The 23,029-nt window shown below is 48.0% G+C and overlaps 1 protein-coding gene across 1 annotated transcript; it reads left to right on the top strand.

Annotated features, from left to right (window-relative positions):
* Positions 1-1,103: 1,103 nt before the first annotated feature.
* Positions 1,104-21,584, top strand: LOC142302532 (olfactory receptor 5B21-like). The gene is given in 3 exon segments (XM_075343626.1): positions 1,104-1,266; positions 20,625-21,411; positions 21,413-21,584. Coding segments are annotated over 3 exon segments (1,122 nt in total).
* The last annotated feature ends 1,445 nt before the right edge of the window (positions 21,585-23,029 follow it).

Genomic DNA, 23,029 nt, shown 5'->3' with positions numbered 1-23,029 from the left:
AGAGGTCAAATCCGTCAGTGACCGGAACCCCAGGGGTTTCCTAACAGCCAAGACCCGATTGAAGGCAACCGTTCAACCAACAGAAGGAAAAATACAGCTACCGCCACAGCTAGAGTTCCAAGGGCCAGAGCCTGCGGGCAAAAGGGCTCCTCCGGCACATATATACGCTGGGGAGCGGGTTACCAGTGGGAATCCATCGGGACCGAACATACACAAAGGTGCAGGAAAAGGCAGCCACCACTAACCGTCCAGGAGAAGCCACAGCAGCCGGCTGCGGGACCCGTCCATCTAGCCGTTTGGTTTACCAGAGACTTTGCGTACCTTTGTGGCTGAGTGAGTACTACCGTGCCGTCTGGCACCGCGCTGCGCAGTCCAAGCGACCCTGCACCCATCCAACCCTGCCTCCCTGTCATCTCACCGGGCCCCGGGACCACCAACCCCTACCCACGGGGGGGGGAAACAACATCCCAGCTGCTCCCTGACATCGCTCCCGGGATCCCCGTCACCAGCAGCGGTGGTGCCCAACCTCACCACAACCCGTGAGTGGCGTCACGGACCAAATCCCCAAACCAAACTACCCCCTTTCACTCACGGGTGAGGAGCGCTGCTCAAGTCCCCGGATCCGGCCCACCGCTCGAGCCACCAAGCAGCCTTCGCAGCAGCGCCGGACCCGAGCGTTAGTGAGCGCAGCGCAGCTGCGTCCTTTCCCGCCCGCGACATTTGTACATGTGAAAAACCGCTTGTGTGAACTAGCCAAAATTATTTACATTGCCACTCTTGTTTTTCACAGGGACAGCATATGGGCCAAAATAAAATGTCAGTCTGAACTCAGCTGAGAGTTTCTCAAAACTAAATGCTGTTTGCTCTCCCAATGATATGGTGGGAACAGAAGCATCATGTGACCGACTGTTCTGTCTAATCAATGTCTCTGGTTTGTCTGCTAAGAAACCCATTGAACATTCCAATCTGCCTTCAGCTGTGACTCATGGCTATAACCTATGAGATGAGTGCTACATGATGACACTCTTCTAGTACCAAAGCCACCAGAGACATGGAGCCTAGGGGAAGTAATCGATTAAGATGTTACAGTCTATGGGTCAGGAATGGGGAACAACTCTGATTTAGACTTTGAGCCATGTGTCTCTGGTGAGCCTTTTCTTATAACACAACCAGAAGTAAATGACTCGGAGCAGGACTTAGGTTTCTCAAAAGCAAATGCAGAGTTTCTGGCTTCAAGACTTCAAGGATGGCATTTGCTGATACCTGGTACAAACGTTTCTGTCTTTCAAAGCCGCCAAGATTATTTAACATGTTTTATTTTAACAGTAGTGACAGTGCTGCTTGGATTGCAGCTTGGATATACCAAGTACTGCTGTTTCATTTGCGAATGAGACAACCATGCTAAGCAGTCACATTACAGTGGAAGGAAGTGGCCAATCCATAACCAGTTGACCCCTGAAAAATATTGCACATAAAGCACTTGTGGACCCTGCAATTATATTTTTGCCTCCATTTCACACAAAATTCAGGCTGGTGAAAAATTTAGTAAAAGCAATGAACAAGGAAACAGAATGTTTTTATTATTTGAGACAAATGTTCCCAAGAAAAACCAGTGCCAATATTAAGGAAGGCATTTTTTTGCTGGTCCACAAATATGACACATCAAGAATGACAAGTACTTCGAAGAGCTGCTGGTAGGGCCTAAGAAAATAGCTTGGAAATCATTTAAGGTTGTTTCCGAGAATTTCCTTGCCAACTATCCAGCACCAACTACATTGAATTGGATGACAACCTTCTTGAAGCTTACAAAGCGATGAAGTGCAACATGTCATTGACAATTGATTTTCTGCATTCACATTTGGAATTTTTCCTGAAAATCTCGGTGCAGTCAGTGACAAACATAGCAAATGGTTTCACAAGAATATTACCACAATGGAAAAGCATTATCAAGGCTACTGGAATGCATCAATGCTAGCTGACTATTGCTGGACACTAATATCGGATACACCTAACGTTGAATACAAACAAAAATCAGCAGCAAAACACTTTCTGGTTAAGTAGAACTAATGTTATGGGTAATATTAAAATGCTTCATAATCAGTAAAACTTTATCCAATGTTTCTCAAAATTTCTCTGTGATACAGACTATCAAAACTTCTATTTCTGTTTAGCTCAAATGTGTTTATGGTATATCTCGGTTTTGACCCAGCACTCTTCTGTGCTGTGGTCTGTTTACCTCTCCACTGAGCCACAGTCAGGTTCAGTTGCTCTCTTGGTTCTGAACACTTTGTTTGTGTTCATTGCCTTTCTGCCAACAGGTGTTCCCATGCTGTAATTCATTCTGCCCTATCAGCTGATGGGTAGAACTATTTAAAGCTTCCCTGGGCTTGCATTTCCTGCTGGTGATATTTCTGAAGTGGATGTTGCTTGGAATTACAGCCTTTCTGACAAGTGTTTTTATCTGGCAGATTGTTACTTTTGGTTTTCATTATTTTTATTCTACGCCTTTGTGGCGCCCTGGACTAGCCAGGTCGTCACAGGTAACATACATACACCCCCACCCCCATTAGACAGTAACATTAGCCAAACACAAAACCCTTGTTGCCTCCCTCCAGGGTCTGATGTCCACACCAGGTGGGACGGAGCCAAGCGGTTGGCCCCACCCACCGAGGAGTTCACAGGCCTGTAGGTGGGAAAAGTGAGAGTGAAGTTAAGGAGGTTGAAGTGAGAGGAGTCAAGTGGAGAGTGTCTGAGTTTGTGGCCCAGGCACTGACAACAAGGTTGGCAGACGGTGGTGGCCGTCTGCAGGAGTGGTGAATCAACGCGGAACCGTAAGACCGAGGACAGACGGTAGCCCGCCGGTACCGACCGGGGAGCGACGTGAAGCCAGCACAAACAGGCAGGGCCATCGGACCCTGACTAGGCTTGGACTCACCGTCAACAGTCAAATCCGAGTGTGACAGGAACCCCAGGGGTTTCCTAAGAACCAAAGACCCGTTAGAGGGCAACCGTCCGCACCGTGAGGTTATTCAGCTACCGCCTAAGGCTAGAGACCCAAGGGACAGCGCCTGCGGGCAAACGGGCTCCTCCGGCATCCATACACCGGGGAGTGGACTACCGTTTGGGACCCATCGTAGTCAAACAGTACACAAAGGTGCAGGGAAAGACAGCCGCCATCACCTGTCCGGGGAGAGACACTGCAGCCGGCTGCGGGACCCGTCCATCCAGCCGTTTGGTTTACCGAGGACTTTGTGCATCTCTTACTGAGTGAGTACACCCGTGCCATCCGGCACCGCGCCGCGCTGTCCCTGCAACCCTACACCTCACCAACCCTACCTCCCCGTCACACCATCGGGTCCCGGGACCACCAACCCCTACCCACAAAGGGGGAAAACAACATCCCAGCTGCTCCCTACCATCGCTCCCGGTATCCCCGTCACCAGCAGCGGTGGTGCCCATCTTCACCGCAACCCGTGGGTGGCGTCACGGACTAAATCCCCCAAAACAACCACCCTTTTCACTCACGGGCGAGGAGCACCGCTCGAGTCCCCGGATCCGGCCCACCGCTCGAGCCACCGAGCAGCAGCCGCAGCAGTGCCAGACCCGAGTGTTAGCGAGCGCAGCAGCGGCGTCCTCCCCGCCCGCAACAACTTTCCCCAGATTCTGTAGGAGGTACGTGCTATCCTCGGTGGCCACTTACGGAGCAAGGACCGAGTGGTCATCTTTGCTTTCGAGTTAGGGTTTTTTCAGTCTGTGCAGGAGCCTTTAGAAACTGTGCAGCTGGCATATCTAGTCTGTATCAAAACTGGGTGAGTCAGATGCAGCAATATTGATTTAGGCGGGCTTTGAACGTTGCAACATCGCAAGCCGATGCTGCGATGTCGCACGCGATAGTCCCCGCCCCCGTCGCAGGTACGATATCGTGTGATAGCTGGCGTAGCGAAAATTATCGCTACTCCAGCTTCACATGCACTCACCTGCCCTGCGACCGTCGCTCTGGCCGGCGACCCGCCTTCTTCCTAAGGGGGCGGGTCGTGCGACGTCACATGGCAGGCGGCCAATAGCGGCGGAGGGGCGGAGATGAGCATAATGTAAACATCCCGCCCACCTCCGTCCTTCCGCATAGCCGCCGGCGGCAGGTAAGGAGATGTTCCTCGCTCCTGCGGCTTCATACACAGCGATGTGTGCTGCCACAGGAACGAGGAACAACATCGTACCTGTCGCGGCACTGGCATTATGGAAATGGTGGTGAATGCAACAATGATACGATAACGATGATTTTGCGCTCGTTCATCGTATCATCTAGCATTTACACAGTACGATGTCGAAAATGATGCCGGATGTGCGTCACTTTCGATTTGACCCCACCGACATCGCACGTGCGATGTCGCAACGTGCAAAGCCGCCCTTAGACCATACCTCCAGGCCCGGTTCAAAGATGAACCCCCATCCATGCCGGGGGTCAAATTGCTGGACCTGGCCCTTGTAGGTCGAGCCACGTACCCTGTAGGTAGCGCTCTGGAGATGCTCCTTCTCCCGGATGGTACGGGCCAACACATCAGCCTTCTGCCTCTCCCGGGCCTCGATCTCCTGGCCCAGTGGGTTCTGCTGCCACTCCCCCTATATGGAGCATCTGCCTGCTTCTCTTTCGTGGGGGTCGGGCCCAGCCGGAGCTCCCCCGCGCTGGCTACGACCGGCATCATCTGAGCTGGGGAACCCCGCTGTGTCGCGGCCTGCCGTGCTGCCTTGCAGTGACAACCCTCCGCTGCCTCAGCCGAGGCCTGGGGCCTGGGAGCGGCCAGCGTTACCCTCTGGGCATCCTTCCAGTCAGCATCCATCATTTTCCTGGCCAGGCGGACTGCCGGTGCTGGGACTTCTCTGAGCACGGTCACTTCCGGGAACGGCTGCTCTCCTCGGGGAACGGGAACCTTCCATGGAAGCGGGATCGGTGCCGACCGGGCAAGCGGTCATTCGCGGGCTGCCTCCCCAGGTGAGTCCTCACAGGCGGACAGGACGGGCTCCGCTGCCGGTGGCGGGGGCAGCGGACCAAGTGGGGGAGAAGCGGCAACCGGCACGAGCGATGAGGGAAGCAGCATGGATAGTGGCAGCAGACCGGGTCCCTCAGCCGCGATGACCGGTCCCTCAAGGACACAGGGGTGTGGGTCGCTTACCCGCTCTCCAAACTCTGCCTCCACTTCATGTGCTCGCACGGCCGCCGCGATCTCCCTCATCTTGTCCACCCACCGCTCCATGAGGCATCGCACCTGGGCCTGCAAGCGGCAACACATCAAGGTAGTCCGGGCTTCCACCCACGCCGCTGTTCCAGGTGCGGGCTCTGGGGTTGCGGGCTTGCCAGACGGGGCGGAAATGTTGCTTGCCGGATGTCCAGGAACCAGACGGGTAGCAGAGTCCTGGCGTCCCTGCCTTTTATCTTCTCAGTCACATGAGACTGGATCTTCACCCGCCCCCCTTGGTGTTTTCTGAGCACTTGACTTGCTTTTTGCTCTGCTCCGCTCTCGGGGGGTGGGGCCTCATCGGAAATTTTCGTGCCCAAGATGGCGGATTCTCCAATTTTTCAGTGGGACGCCACTGGCGATGATCTGAAGGCGCACTTCCACAGGTAAGTGGACGGTTCTATCCTGTTTGCAGACGCCAGAAGAGCCGATGTTTACCGCCCCGTGGTCTCGCCTGCGACCGCCGAGCCACTCAGATCCGTGCTCGTACTGCGGGTGGTGGCTCGAGCCTCTCACGGACCCGGGGGTCACGTCGCTCTGCAAGGGAGTTGGCGCTACACGCGGGGATTTGGGTGATGAGTTCCACGGCCGGGGCCGCGGTGGTTTGGTTTTGGATGTTAGTTCGTGACGCCACCCATGGGTTGTGGTGATTGTAGACACCACCACTGCGGTGAAGGTATGGGTTCTCCCGGGAGCAGTGTAATGGTGCAGCTGGGTGTTGACCCCTTTGTGAGTAGGGATTGTTGGTCCCGGGGCCCGGTAGGCGAGGGCCGGGATGCAGGATGAAGTGTTGCGGTGCAGTGCGGCGTGGTGCCTGATGGCACTGGTGTACTCACTCTGACACAAGACACTGGAGTCTCTGGTAAACCAAACGGAGTGATAAACGGGGCCCGCAGCCGGCTGCAGCTTCTCCCAGAATAGGTTGGTGGTTTCCGCCTTTCCCCTGCACCTCTGTGTGTAAATGTTTGACTCCTATGCCTGGACACCGGTAGTCGGCTCCCTGACTTGTATATGCCGTAGGAGCCCATTTGCCCGCAGACGCTGGCCCTTTGGGTCTCTATGCCTTGGCGGTGGCTTTACCCTGTATGGTTGGGCTGTTGTCTTCTAAAGGGACTTGTGTGGGATAGGTCCTTAAGTCCAGTCCGCAATCAGTTGATTCGACTCGGCCCTGTCAGTTCAGGGCTTTGTACTGGGTCTGAGTACCCTGCCTGGTGCTCTGGTATCCAGTTGGCTCCCCGGTTCGGTTCCGGCGGGCCACTACCCTGTCCCGGTCCCTTACGGTTCCACCGGTCGTCTTCCCGGTCTCCTGCAGGCGGCCACCACCGTCTGCCTCCTTGCCAATGGCGACTGGGCTCCGACCCAGCCACCTGGTAGTCTCTTATCGGGCATGGACACAGGACTGCCCGTGAACTTGTCTGCTCTACACCTCCTCCAGACTACTCTCTCATAGAACTTTAACTTGACTACTTGTTTTCTGGCCTGTGAACTCCTCGGTGGGCGGAGCCAACCACCTGGCTCCGACCCCCCTGGTGTGGACATCAAACCTGGAGGGTGATGACAAGGCTTTTAGTTTGACTGGTGTTACCTAACCGGGAGGGGGTGTGGTGTTGTGTGTGACTACCTGGGACGACCCGACTAGTCCGGGGCGTCACATGTGCATAACAATATCACCACAAATCTACCCATCAGAGAGCAAATAATGAAATTAATGAAGTTCTGAAGAACCACCAAAGAATTGGTCAACCCTACTGGCATCACCAAATTTTCAAAATGACCCTCGGGTGTATTGAAAGCGTTTTATCACTTATTACCTTTCCAAATACATATCGGGTTATATGTCTCCCTTAAATCAAGTATGGAAATTACATTTCATTACTTCAGAAATTCTTGTATAAAATAATTCCTTTTGTTACCATCCTTAGGATTAACACTGCAGACAATGAAAAATATGTTTATAATGTTTCTAATTTCTGTTTTGTTATCTCCTGCAGCACTTTTGTTGCAATTCTCGGATTACATCAGGATATTTCTAACAGTCTAAAAATAAAAGTGTTTTTTATGATAAAGACAATTGTAATGGTGATTACTCATACAGAATGAAATGCTGAACCCGGAAGCAGGTAGTCATAAAACAATTCATAAACTAGACAGAATGCTCTCTTTGTAATAAAACTTTGTATATTGTATAGAATTTTAGAGCAATTTTTTTCAACTTTCTTGCTATATAAACTCAACTGCACTTTGGACTGTCATCATAATTATTTATGTTGGCGGCAAATATGATCAAGGTGAGCAATCACTAGCCGGATAGTGAGGAACCAGGGAATATTTTATAGCTACATGAAAAAAGTATAATAGAACAAAAGATCTTATCTTATTCTTTACGTAATACATGACAAGGAAGTTTTCCGTTGCTTAAGTAGAAATATAATATAAAGGAGTGAAACAAGGAGTGGGAGAGAGGTTGCAATTGAATGGGAGAAAGCTTGCAGTACTTTTCATGACTGCTACATGATGTACAAAGCTGCACCAGATCAATTGATAGATAGGGTTGCTGTGAGACCCTCACTTATATGATGTTGATGACCTTTCCTAAGGATGTGTTCACATCTGCTTCTAAAGGCTGCAAAAGGAGTTTCCCAAACTGATTCCATAAAAAATGCTACATAAAAAACATGCCACCTTTAATTTTTCTTGTAATAATAAATGAAAAAACCTCACATATCCGAATATGGGTAAAACCAAAGTAATGAGCCAGAGCATAAGATGGTATACATGCAAAGTGTAAAAGCACGTTCACACTGTGGCATTTTCACAGACAAAACCCAAGGAGAAAACAAAAGGAGCATATACCTTATAATACATAAATAGTAATAGTACATGTAAATAATATAGGGTATTTATTTATCATTACTTTGATCAATGCAGTGTAACAGCCATCCCACCATGACAAAGTGTACCCAGTCGAGAAGGTCCTGTCTCCAGTATTAAAACTTTACCATGTGTCAACGTATGTCAATGTGAATTAGAACTGAGCAGGACAGGAGCGTTCAGCCACCTGTCCATGGGAAGCTATCTATCTATATATAATTGCCTTATTCTGCCTGTCTGTCTGTCTTGCTCCAAAATGACGTCATTACAGTGACGACCGTCGCATTGGCCGCTGGGCTCGGCCTGGCCCCGCACGCAGTGGCCGCTTGTCTCTGCCCGGCCACGCCCCCCGCACACTGTGCCACTCAGCCATGCCCCCCGCACACTGTGCCCATTCGGCCACGCCCACGCACACTGTGCCCACATGGCCACGCCCCCTGCACACTTTGTCCGCTCGGCCACCCCCGCACACTGTGCCTGCTCGGCCACGCCCCCGCACAGTGTGACTGCTCGGCCACGCCCCCCGCACACTGTGCCCGCTTGGCCACGCCCCCACACACTTTGCCCGATCGGCCACGCCCCCCGACACACTTTTCCCGCACACATTGTGCACCTATAAACCTCCCCCCAGGACTACTCTGCCTATTAGACACCTCCCCAGGACTACTCCACCTATTAGACACCTCCCCCCAGGACTAATCCACCTATTAGACACCTTCCCCCAGGACTAATCCAGCTATTAGACACCTCCTCCCAGGACAACTCCACCTATTAGACACCTCCCCCCAGGACTACTCCTCTTATTATACTCCTCTCCCACCAGGACTACTCCTCCTATTAGACTCCTCCCCCCAGGACTACTACTCCTATTAGGCTCCTCCCCAGGACTACTCCTTCTATTAAACTCCTCCCCCAGGACTACTCCTACTATTAGACTCCTCTCCCCCCAGGACTACTCCTCCTATTATACTCCTCTCCTCCCAGGACTACTCCTCCTATTATACTCCTCTCTCTCCAGGACTACTACTCCTATTATACTCCTCTCCCCCAGGACTGCTCCTTCCATTATACTCCTCTCCCCCCCAGGACTCCTCCTCTTATTATTCTCCTCACCCCCCAGGACTACTCCTGCTATTATCCTCCTCTCCCCCCAGGACTACTCCTTCTATTATACTCCTCACCTCCAAGACTACTCCTCCTATTATACTCCTCTCTCCCCAGGACTACTCCTCCTATTATACTCCTCTCTCCCCAGGACTACTCCTTCAACACACACATACTGCACAAAACATACCTCCCCCAAAACACACACACGCACCCACACAAATCGCGCAACACACACAGCATCACACACACAACGCTGCAGACACACAGCACTCCCCGAAAAACGCAACACACAGCGCAACACACAAACAACACCACTCTCACACACCGCCACACCCAGACAACACCCAGAACATTTACAGCGCCCAACACAAACACTTCGTAACTACACACAACAACATCTATATATAACAAAAATCATACATTAACGACGCAATAAATTCTAGAATACCCGATGCGTTAGAATCGGGCCACCTTCTAGTATAGATGAAATGCCTAACTCAGAAGGGGGAGCATGACTCTGTTTGAACAAAGTACAAAAAAACTAAGGCAAAATCAAAGAATTGAGCCGCAGCATAAGTTGGTATACATGGAAAGTGTAAGAGCATGTTCACACTGTCTTGGCTCATTGCATATATTTTGCTTTAGTTTCTTAGTACTTTGCTTATTTACTTACTATAGGGTATCTGCTGATTTTGTTTTCTTGGTTGTTTTTCCCAATATGAGTAAAGTTGACTGTCCGTCCTATATGTCAGGGAAACAGTACCTCTATAACTTTCTTTATTTTATTCCTCTGACATAGTTGAACATAGACAATACCCAATGCAGATGCGAGCCTAAAAAATAAACTCCACACAAAGCAAAGCAAATTATATCTATTCAAACTCTATTAGCCTATCTGTCCATTTGCACCTGCAGCCAGGCACAATGGCATGTATGTGTCATGTCACAAACATGACTTCACGCAAGGATTACAAACAATAAAGGAGCCAGAGATGCCAGCAGATCGATATAGTAGGAATACCACATACATCAGATATTATACTAGCCGCTTATTATCTGTATATACTATCTGATGTCTTTACACATAGTATATTACATACAGTAAATATCTCCCATGCTGTGCCCCTGAATAAATAATTACTCCTCACTATGCTTCCTACACAAAAAACTCTCCCACTATTTAATATCCCCCTACAGTGCCCCTCTCCATAATATCCCCCTACAGTGCCCTTCTCCATAATATCCCTCCCACACCACCCCTCTCAGTAATATTCTTCCATGCTGCCCCTCTCCATAACATCCCCCCACACTGCCTCTCTGTATAATATCCCACCACACCATACCTTTCCATAATAAACCCCTACAGTGCCCCTCTCAATAATATCCCTACACACTGTCCCTCTATATAATATATTGTCCCCTTTCACAATTTCCTCCCAATTGCCCTATAATGTGCCCTTGTAGTAACGCCCTATCCCATGCTACCTTCCCATCTTCCCATCCCTCTCCAGTAAACGTCAGGACACATAATCTTCAGCTCCTTCCTGGAGCGCTTAGCATTCCCCACAACATCCTCACCACCTGCCCATGACACTGCATTGCTAGCAGCAGTGTGATGAGGTCCCAGCATGATAACTTCATCATGCTATGGCACAAAAATATTCAAATTTATTCTCTTCTCAAAGATACAAATACATAAGATGATGAGAACCGGAGTCTGCTGGCCAAAAGGGCACTTTTGGCGGACCGTATTCAAAGGTACAGTGCCAGTCTTCCAGCGGCCAAGAATAGCTGCCTGGTTACCGGCCTAGGGGGCATATGCCTCTCTTCCCCCCCATCCCACACATGGGCCATGAGGGTTGGGCATATTATTGTTTATTTGTTTTTTTAAAACAATTGTACCTGCTGATTACAGGTCTTTCTGAAGGTTTCCACAGGTCTCTTTTGCTCTTGGACAACTCTTCTAACTTTTCACTCCTCTGTCTGAAATCTTTCAGGGAACACCTGGTGTGACCAGTTTATAGTGAAATTATGTTCTTTTCCTTTCCTCGATTATGGCCCCAACAGTGCTCACAGGAATCTTCAGTAGTTTAGAAATAGGGAATTTAGATTGTGAGCTCCAATCAGTATATTTTTGGAGTGTGGGAGGAAACCGGAGCACCAGGAGGAAATCCATGCAAACAAGGGGAGAACATTCAAACTCCTTGCTGATGTTGTCATTATTGGGATTTGAACCCAGGACCTCAGCGCTGCAAGTCTATATAATATAAATAGTAGAGGAGTCCGATAGAACTTCTGAAAACTGTAATTCACTTTCTTTGTTGAGGCCAGGATCTTGTTCAGGATTCAATACAGAACATACAGTATGCCAGCAAAATAAAATCGAGCCAACCTGACCTGATGTCAAATAGTGCTGGTCCTCCTGGCACAGACGAATATGACAATAACAGACAAATAATACTGCATTGTGCTGAATTAGAAAATATTATTACAAGACAGGCCATATGTGTATTTATTTCATTAATACATGTGTTTTGGAGAATTGCCAATGCTGATGTTGCGGCATCATCCCCGCCAACCAGCAGCTGTGAGCTCAGGCAACCAGATGTAAAAAGTATATGGAGCCAAAACAGCACGGCTCTGCACCATACACTGTCGATGAGGTTTTGCTCTTCAATGCACTATTTATATCCGTCCACTGCCAGTTGTCACAGCGGCTGATTGACAGGAGTGCCATGGTTGGACTGCCACTAATCAGATTGATAAAATTAGCTATGCTACGGATAAATTATGAGTGGATTGGTGCAATAGCAATCTATTGACCATTTTCTGCCTTCCATCAATCCCAGCCAAATACAGTATGTTGAATGTCATCATTATTGAAATATAAATAACAAGAATAGATGATAATAACAGCTTTTAGGTTTATTTAACTCCCAGAGTATTATTGCTATTATTTTTAATATCCTTTATGGATTAATTAGTGGTGTTAAATAGAATAAAAGCAAACATCTGATGATGATTACATATTCTTTTTTCAGAGATGCAAACGTACAGACTGTAATAATAAGCAAAAAGGAGCAGAAAGGATAGCACTGATCAATATGAAGGGTGTCTGTGATTTCTCTTTCCATATAATAACCAGGCACTATACATTCAGTGAAATTAAAGTTCTAAAGGTTTGTTTTTTTTCTTATATATTCACAGATTTTGTAGAGAAATTATTTATTAAAATGTTTTTATTTTTAATGAAGAATCGCTCCTACATATATGTTATGTTGAAAAGCTAACGTGATGCTACATGTCAAACCACACAATTAGGGCATGTTCAGCCAAGTAGATCTTTTGGCGGTGTGTGAGCCCACTCATCAATGTTAGTCAGTGTACAAGAACACGCAAGGAATTTTTCACATGGACCCAAGATCCAGGTTGATAAATCAGCTTGCCCTGTCCTTGTCTGTTTCCCAGATGACACAGAACATGTAAGGGCACAGACTGTACCTGATCCCAGTCACGTCCACAACTGGCAGACGTGACTGGCTCTATGATTTCAATGTTCATCTGAACGCAGCCTAACCATCATATTTATAGACTTACGTACTGGTACTGTAATGCTATATGCTAGTATGTGAAGCGTCATGAGCTCTGGATTCCCTAACATTAGACATGCATGTATAGTTTTGCCACACTGGAGATAAAAAGCTTAGATTTTTTTTTAAAGATTAATATACCCCTTTCTGCAGATACAAACTCAAAATACATTAGTGTAGATTAAGGTAGTGAGAAACCCTTAAAGCACCACTCCAGCATTTGTTTTTTTTTTCAGGGTTGGAGTTGTGCTTTAAATCTAAGGGGCACTTTGCACACTGCGACATCGCAGGCCGATGCTGCGATGCCGAGTGCGATAGTGCCCGCCCCCGTCGCAGCAGCGATATGTGGTGATAGCTGGCGTAGCGAAAGTTATCGCTACGCCAGCTTCACACACACACTCACCTGCCGTGCGACGTCCCTGTGGCCGGCGACCCGCCTCCTTGTTAAGGGGGCGGGTCGTGCGGCGTCACTGCGACGTCACACGGCAGGCGGCCAATCAGAGCGGAGGGGCGGAGATGAGCAGGATGTCAACATCCTGCCCACCTCCTTCCTTCCGCATATCCTACGGAAGCCGCAGTGAGGCCGGTAGGAGACGTTCCTCGCTCCTGCGACTTCACACACAGCGATGTGTGCAGCCGCAGGAGCGAGGAACAACATCGGACCGTCGCGTCAGCGTAATCATGGATTACGCCGACGCTGCACCGATGATACGATTACGACGCTTTTGCGCTCGTTAATCGTATCATCCAGCCTTTACACACTGCGATGTCGCCTGCGATGCCGGAAGTGCGTCATTTTCAATTTGACCCCACCGACATCGCACCTGCGATGTCGCAGTGTGCAAAGTGCCCCTAAGTACTCTGCCCCCGTCTTATAAGCACCCTCTGGAGTTTTCATCCTTTTTCGGCACTGCTCTGGTCTCTCTGTGTTATCTTGTGCCAGTAACTTCTGATTCGCTGGATATCAGAAGTTATGTCACAAGCACTCAATGCAAGTCTATGATAGCCAGAATGAGTTTCTCATAGACTAGTATGGAGTTGTGACCTCTGGCGCACTCCATGAAACACTGGAGCTGCTGGTTGGTTACAAATTGCAGGAGATCAACCAGAGTGTGGCTGGAAACAGAAGAAGACGGCCACAGGCGAGTATAATGGGGGTGTTACACGCAGCGATATCGCTAGCGATATCGCTGGTGAAAGCACCCGCCCCCGTTGTTTGTACGTCACGGGCAAATCACTGCCCGTGGCGCACAATATCGTTAGAAGCCGTCACACGGACTTACCTGCTTAGCGAGATTGCTGTTGCCGGCGAACCACCTCCTTTCTAAGGGGGCGGTTCGTGCGGCGTCACTAAGCGGGCGCCCAATAGAAGCGAAGGGGCGGAAATGAGCGGGACGTAACATCCCGCCCACCTCCTTCCTTCCGCATTGCCAGCGGCCGCAGGTAAGCTGCAGTTCGTCGTTCCCGAGGTGTCACACGTAGCGATGTGTGCTGCCTCGGGAGCGACGAACAACCTGCGTGCTCAACAATCAATGATTTTTTAAAAAGGAACGATGTGTCAACGATGGACGATAAGGTGAGTATTTTCCATCATTAACGGTCGTTCCTTGCAGTCACATGCAACAACGTCGCTAACGATGCCAGATGTAATTCACGGAATCCGTGACCCCATTTCATTAGATACATTGCTGTGTGTGACGGACCCTTAAGACAGGGGGCAAAGGACATTTAAAGCACTACTCCAGTGCTGAAAAAAACCAACATGTTGGAGTGGTACTTTAAAGATATGTTTCCAAGGGTCAGCCTCAATTATGCACTAGATTTTCAGTCCAGATTTGACATCCACAATATTAATTTATCCTGTCAATTTTTAAAGTGCATACAGTAAAACCCTTCTAACTGTGTGTAAATGTTTCCGCGGAATATTCGCTGCAGAATAATTTGTGAGGACGTAATAACCTAATACATGTTCACTTATGTGTTAGATTCACCACTTTAATTGATGCAGTGTTGTTGGCAGTGCAACTGAAATGATGAAATTCTATTTCCATTCTTGGTCAGACAATATCATTTATAGACTCACGGCTGTTTCAGACGTCCATTGTTTTCACGTATGAGAAAAACACACCTCGTTTTATCAGTGTTTGTGATCTGAGATTCATCTATGTTTCAGCAGGTTGTCATCAGAGTGTGATCAAAGTTTGATTAATTTTTCTAGGAAGACAGAAAAAAAAACTTTTTCCAGCTTCACCTATTTTTTATTCCATGAAAAACAGACAGCACTCGGATGTCATGAACCTACAAATACGATTTTAATCCAATACTGGGAACAATATCAGACATGTCTCTGCAATATTGCGTAGACCACTCAGTCCCACAATAAAAATCAGATATGTGAAAAGCCAAATAGACTATTATAGGTACAAGTTCTATCTGTGGACATCACTCCTAAGTGAAAATAAGGCCTTATTGTGTGTAACTGTCGCCTTTTTCTATCATTTAATCTTTTAGTGCCATCTATAGGACATGGCCTGCAATGAGATCCTTTGGTGCAATGCCATAACAATTATCTCTAATACATATTGTATACTTCGATTATTTAAGAAAAAATAAATACGTTTTTATTGTTCTCTTGTGCAAAATAAGAATATGTTATTTGTACCAGGAATATTATTAATGCATTAATAACAAAGATCAGACCGTTATGTAGAATGTGTAACCGTTATGTTTCACGTTACTGAAATCCAGATACAGTACTAATAAGAACAGCTTTATTGCATTAAAGGGAACCTCCTACCATGTGATTTATTACTCCCAAGCCACAAGCAGCATGAACCTCAGACAGGCTGCATTAGTGCATCAAGATATATTTTTCTCTGAAATGCTCCGCTGTGTCCGCGAGTGCTTGAGAAATTGGGAAACCCCAGAAGCATCGCCACAGGTGGGGACATTCTGTCCGTAATGCAGCATCTCTGCTTGATCTAACCGGAATGGAGTTTCTGCTTTGTCCAAACCTCATCTTTATTGATTTGCTACACCATGGGGAGAGTGGTGATAGCATTTTGTATTTTTTATATATATTTTTAAAGGGAATCTGTCTCCACTTTGACCATTTTAAACTATTAATATGGGCATACAGGTTATAGGATTCCGACAATAGTCCTACCTGTCTGTCTCATATCAGATGCCTTGTTGTTGAAATATCATCTTTTATTGTTTATGTTAACCCTCCGTCACATACAATATCGGTTCTAACGAGTTCACATACAATGTGACTGTCAGGCGCAGGCTAGAAAAATACCTATAATATCTAATGTTTGCAATTTCAGTGCTCTAAAAGTGATCAGTGACCTTCATAGGGATGTAATAAAAGAGACTACACATAATCAGGTGCAAAAAAACCCCATTTACTTAACATAAAACTAATAACTCTGAAATACAAACATTTCAAAACTGCCGCCAAATAGTCCCCAGTTCGACTCTGTCAAAAAACTCTACAAAGAAAATTTATGAAAACAAACTTAATTTTAAGGTACCTTAAGTACTATTAAACACATTCAATCAGAATTAGATCCTGAAGTTTCCCCAGAAAAATTACACTTGCAGAGCATGTGATGAATAAAAACATAAAATACCAACCTTATTGAGTGTGACGTGTACTGTTCACATACAATGAGCCTGAGAGATTGGCGCAGTTATATCTGTCCTCCTGAAGCTCTGCAATCCAACTGTGGTATGAGGTTTCACAGAGAGGCTAGAGACAGGAGATTACCTGGAGGGAGAGATTTCCTCACAATCTGGTGAGGAAGGAGAAATGAAAGTAAAAGAGATGTGCCTGTCAGGCCTATTGTATGTGACGGAGGGTTAATGAGTCCTTCCAGGCTATGGGATTGATGCTGCCAGGAAGATAGCCCTCTGGACTTCATTAGCATAGTTTTTGCTACCTATTATTGTCACAGTCTGCCTGCGACGAGTGCACTTAAAGTTGCGACAGTAGCCTGTTACATTCTGATTTTTTAATGCTAGCTGTGTGGCAAGATTTCTGGATTTTATTTAACTATGACATCGCTGTACAGGCAAACTGTAACAATAATAGATGGCTAAAACTATGATAATGAAATGCAGAAGCAGGGCTATCTTCCATGCAGCATCCGCCCCATAGCCTGGAAGACCTCATTAGCATAATGTGATAAAAGGTAATATTTCAATAACAAGGGGTCTGCTATCAAGCATACAGGTAAGACTATTGCCAGCCCATATTAACAGTTTAAAAAAGTGAAAGTGGTGACAGATTGCCTTTAATATTTAATAACAAGAAGCACTGAAAAAAAAATACTTTTGGCACCTCTTTTATTTGTTTGTGAGTATGTCGCAGGCGGGGAGGAGGGTGTCAACGCTGCGCTCTCCCACTGCTCGGGTTCGGCTGCTGCTACTGCTGCTCGGTGGCTCGAGCGATAGGCCGGATCTCGGGGACTCGAGCGGCGCTCCTCGCCCGTGAGTGAAAAGGGGATTGGTGTTGGGGATTTATTGTCCGTGACGCCACCCACGGTTGTGGTGATTGTATGTGGACACCACCGCTTGTTATTCCTCCCCTCCCGTGGGTAGGGGTTTTTTTTATCCCAGGGCCCGGTGATGGGGGTAGGATGGTTGGTGCAGGCGGGTTTTGGGGCCTGTTGAGGTGCAGGGACGCAGGGGCAGCGCTGTGCCGCACGGCACGGAGGTACTCACTCAGCCCAAGGATGATGACACAGTTCACGGTAAACAAACGGCTGGTTGGACGGGTCCCTCGGACGGCTGCGGTGCTGATGTTCCCTGCAGTTAGCGGTAACTGTCTCTTCCCTGCACCTAGATACGGTTGTTGGTAGCGATGGATTCTCACCGGTTACCCCACTCCCCGGCTTGGATATGAGCCGGAGGAGCCCCACTTTTGCCCGCAGGCGCTGGCCCTGGGAAACTGGTGCCCTGGCGGTGGCGGTGTCTCCCCTTCACGGTCGGACTGTTGCCTTCAATCGGGACTTTGCTGTTGGGAGACCCGGAGGTCCCCTTCACTGACGGATTTGGCAAATTACGGCGACTCCTAGCCTTGCCGGGATCCGAAAGGCCCCTGCCACTGGTGCTGGCTTCTCTTTGTATACCGCTCCGGTACCGCCGGGCCACCACCCGTCCACGGTCCTTTCGGCAACCTCCGATCAGCCTCTCCTGCAGATGGTCACCGCCGTCTGCCAACCTTGCTGTCTCAGTCCGGGGCACACACCCGGACCAACTTCAGGCTTCACTGTCACTTTTCTCTGCTGCCACTGTTTACTCCTCTCACTTTGCTCCTCTCACTTCCACCTCCCTAGCTTATCTGCCTGTGTTTCCCTCCTCCAGGACTGTGAACTCCTTGGTGGGTGGAGACCAACCGCCTGGCTCCACCCCCTGGTGTGGACATCAGCCCCTGTGGAAGGCAACAAGGGTTTGTGTTTGACCTTGGTGTTCCTGCAGGGAATGTGGGGTGTGTGTGGTGTCATGACCTGTGACCCCTGGCTTGCCCAGGGTGTCACAAGTACATAGCATGATGCTCCCGGTTGTGCCTGCCGCCATTCCCATTATTATGCCTACCCAGTACATTCCCCCACATACACTATGATGCTTTCCACGGAAAATTTTACCACACACATTATGATGCCATCTGGCAGTATATTCCTCCACCGCAGTATAATGTACTTACAGTACACTACTCCTCACACAGTCCCACACATATAGTATGATGTCCCCACAGCCCCACACACATAGTATGATGTCCCCACAGCCCCACACACATAGTATGATGTCCCCACAGCTGCAACTAACATTATGAAACCGCACATGTAGTACATTTAGACAGTATCTTCCATGGTACTGGCCCACAAATGGCGCAATGTATATTCCTCCACATACATTATGATACTCTTATACAATGTATGATGCCCACACTGACCACTCACACAGTATAATGATCTACAAGTCATTGACCAACACAATATGATGCCCCTCCACAAAAGTGAACCTTATACAGCCTACCTACACAAAAGGATGCCTACCATAGTACTTCTCCCACACACAATAATGCCCCCACAGTCCCCCTCACACTATTTGTTTCCCCCACAGTCCTACAACATATGATGCTCCCAAAGTCTTTCAAACCAAGAACCCTGGAGCATCATGATAAACACTGAACTTAAATGGAGTCAGGTAGGAAAACAATTGTTCTATCAGATTCCAAATGGATAAATGAAGTATTAGTATTTTTACAAAGAGATTTACAAATCAGAAGATATCATACCTTTAAAGCTGGCTTTACACGCTGCGACATCGCTAATGCGGAGTCGTTGGGGTCACGGATTTTGTGACGCACATCCGGCCGCATTAGCGATGCCGTTGCGTGTGACACCGATAAGCGATTTTGCATCGTTGCAAAACCGTGCAAAATCGCTAATCAGCGACACGGGGGTCCATTCTCAATTATCGTTACTGCAGCAGTAACGAGGTTGTTCCTCGTTCCTGCGGCAGCACACATCGCTGCGTGTGACGCCGCAGGAGCGAGGAAGCTCTCCCTACCAGCCTCCCGGCCGCTATGAGGAAGGAAGGAGGTGGGCGGGATGTTACGTCCCGCTCATCTCCGCCCCTCCGCTGCTATTGGGCGGCGGTTCAGTGACGTTTCAGTGACGTCGCTGTGACGCCGCACGGACCGCCCCCTTAGAAAGGAGGCGGTTCGCCGGTCACAGCGACGTCGCCGGACAGGTAAGTATGTGTGACGGCTCTGGGCGATGTTGTGCGGCACGGGCAGCGATATGCCCGTGTCGCGCAACAGATGGGGGCGGGTACCCACACTAGCGATATCGGGACCGTTATCACAGTGTGTAAAGTAGCCTTAAGACTCCCTTCACACGCACATGCCTCCGGTACGTGTTAGGTGCGTTCCTGCACGTACCGGAGACACGGGCACACGTACTCCAATGTTAATCAATGTACTCAGTTACACGTTCGTTTTTCCATACGGAGCATGTGTCTGTGTGCGTGATACATTTGTGTGGGCGTTAAACACAGAAGCATGTCCGTTTTTCTAACGGAACACGCACACACGCACCCATTAAACTCAATGGGTCCGTGAGCACATGTACGTGACACGGATGCATCTCCTTCTGTTCCGTGTCCGTTTTTTTGCAAATATGGCAATGATTGTATCATTTTGGAACAGGTGCATGTGATTAGAAAAGGTCCCTAGAAAATCGCATTTATCTTGCAGGACACAGTGAGGGTGAGTGAATTGAATACACCAGCAACATATTATCCCATTCATTACATGACTTTTTCCAGCTACACGTACTAGCAAAACGGATGGCATACGGATGGCATACGGATGGAATATGGATTACATACGGACTACAAACACGGACACATGCACATCTCATATGGACATACGGATGACACATGCATCACACACGGAGCCAGAAAACGGACGTTTAAAACGCAACACGGACATGAAATACGGTACTCATAACACGTACGTGATTTACATGCACGTGTGAAGGGGGCCTTATAGACAGTTAGCAGAAGTACTGATCAGCTTTGTCTCAGATATGGCATCATATAAATAATATCAGGTTCCTTTAGTTTTTTTCCCAAACATTTTTTTCCAATTAAGGTTACTTGAACATCACTTTCAGAAATTCAGCTTTTTTGTACATTTTTTTTCTGTTTTCATCAATATAGACATGTAGGAAAATAGATCAACGGTATGTAGCGTAAAAGGGACCTAATTGTTTAATGATCTGTTTCCTGATTCAGGTATGATTATCAGAAGCAAGCAATTATTCCTCTATCAATGAGTTTATTCTCACCGGCTTCTCGGAAAGATTCGAGCTAAGAATCTTTTTCAGCCTTTCATTGTTTTTTGTTTATCTAACCTCTGTTTTGGGAAATGGAGGAATATTATTTCTTGTATCTCATAATGTCAAGTTTCATATTCCAATGTACTTCTTCATAAGTAATCTGTCTCTTATAGATGTTGTGTACTCCTCTAATATTATTCCAAAAATTCTTGTTAGTCTAATTTTTGATGACAGGGCTATATCCTACGTTGGCTGCGCCACACAGCTTTTCTTCTACTGTTTTCTCGGGAGTACTGAATGTATCCTTTTTGCCGTTATGGCTTATGATCGTTACATGGCGATTTGTCACCCACTAAACTATAACTTGATAATGCAGCCCCATACATGTTTGAGGCTTGTGCTTATGGCTTATATCCCTGGTTTTCTGCATTCTCTAATAGAGATTTGTTGGACTTTTCGTCTTTCTTTCTGTGAATCTAATGTCCTCCATCATTTTGTGTGTGATTTCCCTCCATTATTAAAGATAGCCTGTTCAGACACTACAATTAATGAAATGATTATTTTCATTTGCTCATCTTCTATCATTCTACCTTGTATTCTATTCATTCTCGTGTCTTATAGCTCAATTTTTATCATCGTTCTAAAAATGACAGCAGCGGGTGGAAGACAGAAAGCCTTTTCTACTTGTTCCTCCCATATCACAGCAGTGATATTATTTTATGGCACAATACTCTCTGTATATGTCAGTCCTAAATCTGTCTTCTACAGACAATATGCATATTGCCACCATCTTTTATACTGTGGTATTACCCATGTTAAATCCAATAATTTATAGTTCGAGAAATAAAGACATTAAATCTGCTCTAACATCAATTATAGTAAAATGTCATCAAAGAAGAATGAATAAATGTTTATTATACACAAGCTAGAGAAATGTTTTATTGGATTGTGCATTAATGGCAATCTGTCAGCACAATTTTGCTACGTAATCTGAAGACAGCATGCTGCAAAGTTTAAAAAACACATATCAGGGATGCCTGTTTTGTGAAGGTCCGATCTACTTTTTATTTGCTATGTTTGTTTAAGCAGCAGGACTTATCATTATTCGGACTACAATACCACATGCATAACCGTCCAACACACCACCTTTTCTGATTAACACCTCTATGTCAATGTACAGTCTGTATTGAGAGCATGGTGTGGGCATGGACGATCACTCAGCTCTGTGTGACGCCCTGGACTAGCCAGGTAGTCACAGGTAGGCCCTTGCACAAACACCCATCCCCTAACAAGGTAACAGCAGCCAACTTACAAACCCTCAGTCACCCCTCTCAGGTCTTGACGTTCACACCAGGGGGCGAAGCCAGGTGGTAGGCCACGCTCACCGAGGAGTTCGGATAGCCTGAGGCGGTAAAAACAGAGCGTTGTTGAGGAGAGACCCCGTTAGGAGGGAGAGGAGAGTAGAGGAGTTAAAAAGGAGAGCGCATCTGTCAAGGATCTGCGTCGTAGCCCGGATACCCTGTGGCCAGGTGGCAGACGGTGGTTGCCGCCTACAGGAGCCGGGAAGACGGCTGGTGGAACCGTAAGGGACCGGGACAGGGTAGTGGCCCGCTGGTAGCGAACCGGGGAACCAACTGGAAACCGGAGCACCAGGAGGGGTACTCAGACCCAGAACGAGGTCCAGAAGCCACTGGACTACATCGAATTTACTGATTGAGGTCTGGACCTTAGGTCCTTTCCTGTCGCAAGGCCCGAAAGACGGCAACAGCCCACCAAGGGGGATAGAAAGCCACCGCACAGGCAGAGAGATCCCATGGGCCAGCGACTGCGGGCAAAAGGGTTCCCCGACACACACACAGCCGGGGAGCGGACTACCGTCGCTGAAGCGTAGGCAGTCAAAATCTACAAAATGAGGTGCAGGAGAAAGGCGGGAACCACCAAATCGGGTGGGGGACCAAGCGCAGCCGGTTGCGGGCACCGACCACCATCCTTTTGGTTTACCAGAGACTCCAGTGTATCTGTCATAGTGAGTACAACAGTGCCCTCGGGCCGCGCACCGCACTGCACTAACACGCCCGCACCTCACAACTACCGGGCCCAGGGACCATTACCCCCTGCCCACGGAGGGGTCAACACCAGGCTGCACAACACCATCCCCGGGAGCCTAGTTAACGGCAGCGGGGGTGTCCACACTCACCACAACCCGTGGGTGGCGTCACAAACTTAAATCCCTAAATACCACGGCCCCCGCCGTGAACCTCCCCACCGAAGATCCCCCTCCTTCACGTAGCGCCAGCTTCCCTTCAGAGCGACGTGACCCCCGGGTGCCGGAGGCACTCGAGCCACCCACTGAACGAGCCCTGACCCGAGCGGC

This window comes from Anomaloglossus baeobatrachus, chromosome 4 (assembly GCF_048569485.1).
Source record: "Anomaloglossus baeobatrachus isolate aAnoBae1 chromosome 4, aAnoBae1.hap1, whole genome shotgun sequence".
Taxonomy (NCBI): Eukaryota; Metazoa; Chordata; class Amphibia; order Anura; family Aromobatidae; genus Anomaloglossus; species Anomaloglossus baeobatrachus.
Note: the sequence above shows the minus strand (reverse complement) of the source record. Positions and strands in the feature narration are given on the sequence as shown.